A 9,944-nucleotide genomic window follows, 5' to 3' on the forward strand; every position below is an offset into this window, starting at 1 on the left:
GACTATTTGCAAAAGTAATCTTGTGAGTTATCTGACTAGTCCTTGAGTTTTCTTTGGTTTGTGGTTTTATTTTTTTAAAAATTCTCTGCAGCTTTTCGGTGTGCCTACTGTTTTTTCTTGAATCCTGCAAGAAAAACCAGACCTCAGGCTCCAAGATTGCCAGAGTTTAGTTTTGAGAAGAGGCAGGCTGTGGAAGGCTCAAGTTCAGTTGGCCCCTTGCCCTCAGGAAGTGTGATTTCATCAGAGAACCAGATAAGTGAAGGTATGAATATGTTAATTAAAAAGTTTTGTCTCTTAATAATGTTTACTATTTAACAATAACAGCTTAATGCTTTTAAATAAGAATGGATTTATCAGATTTTGCAGCATGTGTATATCACTTATCACTCTGATACTGTAGCCTCCTGTATAATTGGTATGATGTGTTTTAGTTTTAAAATATACAGATTATAACTTGTTAAGCATCATCCAGCAATAGCTAGGCAAACATTGTTTATGGAGTGACCTCTTCTAATAATTGTTGGAAGGTTTGACTAATGTTTTATGGAATAATTTTTCCCCAATTTATTTAAATGAAGCAGATTATGATAATTATGGAGCAACTATAAGATACAGTTTTTTAAAATTTGCAAATAACATTGATGAAATAAGTTTATGCTTACCACTTGAATTAGTAGAAGTTATTGCAAGCAGGAAACCTTGGAATTGGAAAGTCATCCTTGCATCCTTTAGATGACTGTGTTGATACGACTGGTAGTCCTTTGAAACAATTTATCTTGATCAATGAGACTAACATTGCTGACACATGCCTTGATGTAAACAACCTTATTTTAGAGAAACAGAGTTCATCGGAATTCATTGGATTTTAGGCCTTATCTTGCAATTCTGTTTTAGGAATTCTTGAGGAAGTTTCATGAAAAAAATGGAAAAGATGAGTTGGAAGAGCTGACTATTAATTGCCAACTATTTCTTGCTGTTAATAATGAGGTGAGCTGTTTGTTAAGCAGCTCTGAATTCTGAAGATTGCTAAAATTATGATACAGGCCATGATATTTTGGTGCTATGGCTGATAAGAGAAAAAAAATCCATATTGGAAGTTAAGCTCACATAGTTTATTTAGCATTCAATATTCATCCTTTTAATTTCTAGGAATTATCATTTACATGTATTTTATTTCCTTCTTTATAAAAGCATTGAGTAAGGGAAAATTGCTTTAAAAATGATATGAGAGGGAATTTTCATATACCAGAAGTTTATTATGAAAATTTGTCTATCTTTTTAAAAAAATTTGAATAATAAAATAATGTGTTGACTCAGGCTTGGCTTTGGGCTTAATGACAAATACCAAAAGGAATTTGAATAGATAAGCATGACAAGAGGTCTGTTACTTCCAAAAGTGAATCAATGCATTCATCTTCTCCAAGTCTGCAACATCAACTCCAAACATAATATCAGATTTTTTCTTTTGCTTAAGTCATACTCTGAGCTTCATACTGTTACATGAAAATCATCTGCCTCACCAGTGTGCACCCTCTTGGAACTGAAAAATGAAAGACTTTCTTACTGAAGATGCCTAGAGGAAACATTGAAGTCCTTTCCATGAGTAACCTTGCTTATGAAAGCTAAAGTGAATATTTGAAAGCCAGTAGTTGGGACAAAAAGAAAAAGAAAAATCAGCCAACAAAATAAAATCTTGATAATGAGCCCAATGCTTTATATTTTCTGCTAAGGTCAATATAGATAGTTAGCAAACAACACCGAGCTATACCTTTCCTTCTCATCTAATCTAGGAGGAGCAATACCCCAGATGTCTCATTTTCTGTCTGAAATCTCTGGAGTGAAGTCTAACTGGCTCATATTCAACCCTAATAAGGTAATATTAATAGGTGAAGACAAAACTTGAGGCAGGGACAGCGGTTCTCAACGTGTGGGTCGCTACCCCTTTGGCGGTCGAATGACCCTTTCACAGGGGTCGCCTAAGACCATCCTGCATATCACATATTTACATTACGATTCATAACAGTAGCAACATGGCAGTTATGAAGTAGCAACGAAAATAATTTTATGGTTGCGTCACAACATGAGGAACTGTATTTAAAGGGCCAGAAGGTTGAGAACCACTGGTAGTAACTTCATAGTGCTAGAAACTAAAGCAACACTTGAATTTGGTTTAAGATAGTCTTTAGAGTAGTAACTTTTATTCTTCTCTTTGGATTCATTAAAATGGCTATGAGCACCCTTTACTTCTTTGGCTTTCTAGAAGATTGAACTTTTCTCCAAGACTCCTATCTCAACACTATGATATACAGTTATCAATTTCAAGCTGGATTCCTTTAGTAAATGACTGGAACTATTTTTGATGAACAGAGAAGCTGCATTTGTTTTGAACACCGGAGGCATATCTTTATGATTAAATTGAACTATTAAGATCATATTATCTCAATCATCTATTCTCTATGCTGACAGCCAATGTAATTGTGGGCTTAGATTTCTGATTTCTACAACTTTTCTGCTATAATTTTTATATTTTTTAAGTATTGTAATAGCTCCTTGATAGCAGCAAAAGCTATAGAAATTCGGTTATTGAATTTACAGATGGAATGAGAAGGTAACTTTCTTCCATTTGAATTTTCTTTCAATGAATATTCTAAAACCACTTATATGAATAATCTAGAATTAATAGAAGATACCGTCTTAAAAATCTATGATGTGAGGCTTTGAAATTAAGTTGTGTCTATAGATTCTGCTACTGGAAGATTTTGCATTTAGGATGAGGCACAAGGCTTTTGAAATTTTTGGGCCACTCTTTAGAACAACACATGAAATCTTGGAAAGTTTTACCAAAGAAGGAGATCTAGAAGAAATTTCTCCCATTAATTGCTCATTTGAATTCCTAGATATTTTTTTTTTAGCATTGTCTATAGAAAATGCTTCAGGAATAGAATATTAAAGAAACACAAGAAATTAGGACTATGGATTGTCCTTGTATCTAAGAGCATCCTGGGTATGGTATTCCAAAGTAATGAATTACTTTTAGGTTCCTCAGTTTCTTTTATGATTAAATGGATGGTACAGTAATACTTGAATCTGCTAAGCCACATTAAAGTGGTTTATCAGTTTTGCTTTTAAAAAATATGCAATCCAAAATACCTGACATAGCATTTTTTTTTGTTACATATGGTAAGAGAGTATGAAGTTTTTACATTGTTAATATACTAGTACAGTGGTTTTAGGCTAGCATGCTTGAAAATATTAATATTGTTTTCATTGCTCAGTTGTATTTGTCTAGATTTTATGTAATTATATTAGGAAAAAATAGCTTTTATTCAACTGGAAATAACTTGCTAATAAAACTCATGGCATCTAATCAATACTATAAAAAATAACAAGTAAAATTTATATAAGGTAGAAATTTATTTTGATATCCTGATTTCTGCTCTTCCCTTCCTTTCTTTTAAGCAATATACTGTTACTGTTAGATTCTGTTGATCTAGAGAAAATTCTGTTGTAGTACTGTTTGTTATGATGCTCTAAGACCGTTGTCGGCAAACTACGGCTCGCGAGCCATATGCAGCTTTTTGGCCCCTTGAGTGTGGCTCTTCCTAAGCCTTAGGAGTACCCTAATTAAGTTACTAACAATGTACCTACCTGTATAGTTTAAGTTTAAAAAATTCGGCTCTCAAAAGAAATTTCAATCATTGTACTGTTGATACTTGGCTCTGTTGACTAATGAGTTTGCCGACCACTGCTCTAAGATATTGAACTATTTGATAACGTAAATTTTGTTGAATTCTGTATATTTACTAGATCTACTAGTATAAAGCTTATACTTATATATTTAATTATGTACAGTTTACTCAAGATGTAAATTTAACTGTAGTATCAGTTTGCATGCTTCTTTTATTCATAGAGATTTTTTTGGCCTGCAGATTCTCTTTTCTAAAATACCTTCACCAAAAAAAAAAATAGTTTTATACCATTGCTCAATAATGACATTCTTACTCATCTAATGGATTTGTTCACCAATGGTATATAAGCAGTATATTGTGTATTGAATACTAGAGGCCTGGTGCGAGAATGCATGCATGGGTGGGGTCCCTCGGGGTGGCCTGCAGAGATCGGGCCCCAGCTCATGCCCCCAGCCTCGCAGCCCCACCTGGCACCCTGCTGTGGCCTGGCACCACCCCCGCACCTGCTCCATTATCCCTCCTGTGGGGCGATCAATGGGGGCTGGGCCCTCCCCCGCTGCCGCCACTGATCACCGTCTGCAGGGCGATCAGGCCCCTGCTCGCACCCGCTTTGGCCTGGTGCTGCCCGCTCACCTGTTCCAGTATCCCGCCACGGTCCTAGTCCTACTCTGCTGTGGTCCCGTTCTCGTAGGGGTCCATGAGGGTCGGCAGTGCCTCCACTGCCACCCGCTGCCAGCGCTGCGTTGCCGATGCCCGCCATGTTCCACACCATCCCCTGGTGGTCAGTGCACATCATAGTGAGCGGTTGAACTCCCTGTCTCCTGGTTGACCTCCCGGTCAAACCACCACTCGGGGCAATTTGCATATTAAGCTTTTATTATATAAGATGAGCTGTTATCTCCTAGGTGGTTATTATTTAATTGAAGTTTATTCATTGAGCCTATGAATATTCATGTCTTTGTTTCTTAAAATAAGTTGGCCAGTTTATTTAAGAGAGAAAAATCTTGTAAACACTTCTTTGTTTAAAACCTGCAAGTTCAAAGACAAATTGTCTATTTTAATTTAATAAATTTCATATGAGCAAGTTTATAGTCTACAGTGAGTACTGCTGTGTTAGCAAGGCAGATTTGTTGTTATTGTGAAAAGGAATAAAATATAAAGAATATAAATAAATTCACCAAAATACGAGGGTTTAATATATATATATTGATTTCAGAGAGGAAAGGAAAGGGAGAGAGAGAGAGAGAGAAACATCAATGATGAGAGAGAACCATTGATCACCCTACTGGGGATTGAGCCTGCAACCCAGACGTGTGCCTTGACAGAGAATCGAATGGTAAACTCCTGTTCATAGGTTGATGCTCAGCACAAGGGGTTTTTAAAGGCATAATCTAAATAGAATTATGTATTTTTTCTGTGAAAATTTCATATATTTTTCTAAAGTAAATATATGAAATTGTTTTGCTAGACTATTCTTTAATTTTCATAGAAAATTATTCTCTCGAGCTAGACTAAGAGTCTAAAGGTAAGTTGATGTTCTTATATGTTTTTGCATGTGTGTGCTTTATAGGTGAGGCAGTAGTGTTAGTTTTACAATTATACTGTTTTATGATTTTGAGTTGTCTAGTTAAGGCTTTTCCTAAACAACTGGAAGCCAGTTTTTTACATTCAGTAGAAAAAGTTTCTCTCAAGATTATTGGGGTGGGCGTGGGGCAGTGGGTAGGAGTGGGGAAAGGAACACATTTCATGGGTCATTTTTGTCTCATCACATTGTAATATATTGTTTTCTTGGCATTACAGATGCCATTTTTTTTTTAAATCCTCACCCAAGGACATGCTTAGAGATGGGGGGCCGGGGGAGGGGTGTCATTTGCCTTCCCTCAGCTCCCTGACTGGGGATCAAATCAGCAATTCAGGTATGTGCCCTGACTGGGAATTGAACCGGCAGCGTTTTGGTACATGGGCCAATGCTCGACCAACTGAGCCACTCCAGAGGGGCAACAGTTGATTTTTAAAATTTCTTATAGATGAGATTAGATCATTCAGGTAATTTTGTTTCATTTTTAGTCTAAACTGGTGTGACCCCAAAGGCTGGTTTTTCTTTTAGTATTTTATGCCCAAATGTTGACATCTCATTAAATTACAACTTCACAGAAAAAATTTATTGTTTTATTAGACTAGGCAAATGATACTATCTCATAGAAATAAAGTCAGTACCTTTAGAATATACTTAATGATATTATAAAGCTCTTTGGTTTAGTTAATAAACTGGTAAGTATTTCTCTGTTCTTGCTCACCTAGTTCACTTAAATCTTTTTTGGATGACTTCTCATAAAGTAGCGTTGGTATCCAAACATTGAATATCTAAGTCATTTAGACTAGCCAATACCTGCATTATAGGCATCATGGCACATGCCAGTTTTTTTGTAGTGTTAGTGCTATTAAAATTACTTTTCTGCAAATTAACCTGGGAGAAGTTGTCATTAGTAGGCTTTTTGAATATTTTTAAGCACTATCATTTTACCAATTTTTAATCTTTCATATATTCTGTGAAATACAACACAGTATATAATATCCTTTGTATATAAATAATATCCTTTTCTAGTTGTAATAGCACATGGTATTTCTTAGAATTCACCTTTATAGACATTTAAAATTTTAAGTGTGGTAGTTCTGTTGTTTAACTACATTTTTAAAATCCAAGAATTTTAAAATTAAATGGATTTGAGTAGTGATGTGTTTCTGAAAATAGTTGTATCACAAAGCTTTAACAGAATAAACCATAGACTTTGATACCTCTCTTGTGTAGTACTGAGGCAGTCTGACAGAATATGACTAACTGTGGGCCTATGTTCACTTCAACATGTTTATTGGTGAATTGAGTTGTGGATTCTGAACTTTTTTCATTTTGTTTGGCTTTATTCGTTTGATTCAGAAGGCTTACTATATTTTAAGAAATTGTAAAGTTCTTGGCAAGTAAGTATTGTGGAAAACCATAACTTAAAATTGTATTGATAAATTCTGTGAGGGTAGAATTACAAATGGTTGGTGACTCCTAAAGTTTTCCATTGAAGGCCTTACTTGCCCAGGTAGCAGAATATCTGTACATGTCCATAGAATTTTATCTGCAGTTTGCTTTTGCTTTTTGTACACTGAAACATTCAAGTAACAAACTCGGTCAGTCTACGGCTTTTTACCTTGGATTTTTGTAAGATTTGAAGTGGTGCAGCAATGCCATTTTAAGTTCCTTTTGAAATAAAAATAGCATTTTTGTGACATTTGGTATAATATGATTTGAGAACCATTCCTTACTACTTTTTGTGGTTATATGAAGTTTTTATATAGTAAGATCTCATTAACTCGGATGTTCCTAACTGTATAATTTTGGTCCTTCATCCTATATATAAAAATTGGAAAAAAGTTTACAATTCTGTAAACTATACTTTAAAATATATGTGTAGAAATAATTGTTTTAAAATATCACACACACACACACACACACTTTGTACTATATAAGGAACTAAACTAGTGCTTTTTACTGATGTAGACTGGTCTTTACTCCATAAATGTTGAATCAATAACATTTATTGTATGTCATAAGGGATCTTTTATGAGGGTAGGAAAATCTGCCCATTTGTTTAGCTGATGTGGTTTAACCTTATCTTCCTAGCAAAAATATTAGTTGCTATTTATTATAAAAACTGCTCTGGTCATTCCCTCTCCCATTCCATTCTTTAAACATAAAGAATTATTGTCATTAAATTATTATTAAGAGATTTGAATTTAATGAAACTTACTAGAGCGTTTAAAGGGAACAAATTTTCAGGTAGGGAACAAGACCTTTAATTAGTTTCCGTTTTAGAGACAGGAACAAAAGACCCTTCTCTTTCTCTCCCTACCATTGTAGGTATGTAGCATATTCTGACCTAGAGGTTTAAATCCTGAGGATTTGTCTTATATAGAGGGATGAGGGGAGACTTGTCATGCCTTTGGAAAAGGTGGATCCTGACTTCTAAGGTCTTGGATAATAGAGATGTAAATCAGGGTGGGAAATAGCACCACCTACATACACGCAAAGGTACATATTTACACACTGCCCACAGGATTGTCTGGGCACAAGGGAGACAGTTCCTTCAAGAAACATAATCTGAGATTTAATACATTTGTTTTGTTTGCTGGGCTGTTGTCTTACAGCACATAATTCTATTGGGGCTTTGTTTGGGCGTTCAGCTTTCAAATGCATCTTTAGGAAAATTCTTAAATATTATGAAAGTTCCTAAATTTTATGAAAATATGGGGCTTTAGATACAAGTTTGGATTTGTTTCCCCAAATTGTTTTTTTTCCTGTTTTTGTACCAATTCATATACCTTATTTAGCAATTTTAACATTTTTATATTCCTGAAGTCTTAACTCTTTGTCTTTTCAGAATCTTTAGAAGAACAAGATGTTTTGGATAACACTACAGAGCAGACAGAGGACGAAATAACAAATACAGAGCAGACAAATGAAGTGATTGAAAAAGCATCTGGTACAGAGGAACCAGAAGAGAAGCAAGAAGAGACTGAGAATGAGGAAACCTCAGTGAATGAAGCCAAATCAATAGTTCCCAAAGCTGATTCTATTCCTGATTCTATTTCTGATGCTGTTCCTGATTCTATTCCTAATCCTGAATTAAGTGGAGAATCATTGATGACAATGTAGTAAATGCTTCCACATGCCTTCAACTGGATAGTTGTAGTTTTGTTGATGTCAGTTATTGCTTTTTAGGTGGTGCTTTTTTCTCTCTAAGGATATGCTTGATATCATTTGAATTCAGATTGCCTAGCTATTTCAATGTCAAAATTGTGTCTACTAGGTATTAAAACTACAAGCAAGTGATATCAGTAAAGTAAGATCTTTTTGAATTTGCAAAGACCCATACTGGCTTTTAGAATTTTTTTTTTTTTTTTGCATTCTAAAAGTAAACAAACATGATAGCATTCTTGTTTTCTATATGTGTGACCTGTAAATAATATCTATTTTGACATAGGAAGAACTTTGGTTAGGAATAAGTTCTAATAGTGTTTGTTTAAAGGAATGGAACTCAAGATTTTTAATAGTTCATCATTAAAAATGGATAGAAGTTTTACTCTCAAGATATTTGCCGGGGGGTGGGGGGGGGGCGGGGATGGATGTCTATTTAGGCATTTACATTAAGTAGTATGAAAGTTTTAACTATATAGGCATTGGTATGAATTCTCAGTAAGAATGCAATTGAACAGTCAAGTGCAGTGTTTCTTTTTGATGTCTCTTATTTTGCAGCTGGGCCAAAGGCACATAATATTATAATTAGCTTATGTTTACATAGTAACATATAGGAAATATTTCTGCACTTGACTGTAACTTGAATTCTGAACATTATTTATACTTGTAAAATAATGATATTATAAGTGAATTTTGTGCTCGTGTGTGTTTTGTTAAGGAAAATAAAGATTATCTGGCAGTAGTTTCTTTTTGTTAAATATCTAGACTTCCTCAGACAGAATCTTGGTGGATGACTTAGCTACCTGAAAATATCTTAGTAGGAAGAACTCACAATACAACAACTCTGTAGATACTGCTGCGGGAAAATTATGATGCTTTTATTGAGACTTGTTACCTTCTGAATTCAGGGAACTAGTGACATTGAGAGGCTCTAATCAGAGATTAGGTTTTTCTGATTCAGGAAAACCATAGGCCATTTGTAATTATTAATTTTGAGAGATACCTAAGTTTTATGAGAATAGGTAGTTCATTGGATTTAATATGTGTTTTAAAGATTAACTGAAAAAAATTTGACCCAGAATGGTAATTCTGGTACTTTAAATACAGTGTGGTTATCTTTTCTGTCTTTTACCTCTCTTCTCCATTATTAAAAAAATTTAAATCAAGTTATGACAAAAGGAGAAATGTATAGGAATGGTGTGTATAGCAAATATTTCTAAGTTGTACATAGTTTATTAAAAATTTAATAAAATGACATTTATTTAAAATTCATGTTTATGATTTAATAACTTATATCATTTAGGTATTTTTAAGAAACTCAATCTGTTAATAGTCTGAAGCATCATGGTTTAGTGACCCAATTTTTTGATATTACAGAACTGGGCTTAAATTTTGCCTCTGCAGTCTTAGTATGAGGATGATTAAACATAATTTATGTAATGTTCCTACTTCAGTGCCTGATAATAGATACCAAGTAAATAGCATTTTATGTTATTGATGTTCTTATGAAA

At 34.3% G+C, this 9,944-nt stretch overlaps 1 protein-coding gene across 1 annotated transcript in view; it reads left to right on the plus strand.

Moving 5' to 3' along the window:
• The window catches only part of LNPK (lunapark, ER junction formation factor), a 73,484-nt gene extending 63,779 nt beyond the window's left edge, over positions 1-9,705 (plus strand). The window contains exons 12-13 of the mRNA XM_081095622.1: positions 92-262; positions 8,117-9,705. Coding sequence (XP_080951748.1) covers positions 92-262; positions 8,117-8,391 — 446 coding nt within the window. The 3' untranslated portion in view covers positions 8,392-9,705. The remainder of the gene's footprint in view (positions 1-91; positions 263-8,116) is intronic.
• Positions 9,706-9,944: the final 239 nt, after the last annotated feature.

Source organism: Myotis nattereri (assembly GCF_964212035.1).
Source record: "Myotis nattereri genome assembly, chromosome: 7".
Classification (NCBI taxonomy): domain Eukaryota; kingdom Metazoa; phylum Chordata; class Mammalia; order Chiroptera; family Vespertilionidae; genus Myotis; species Myotis nattereri.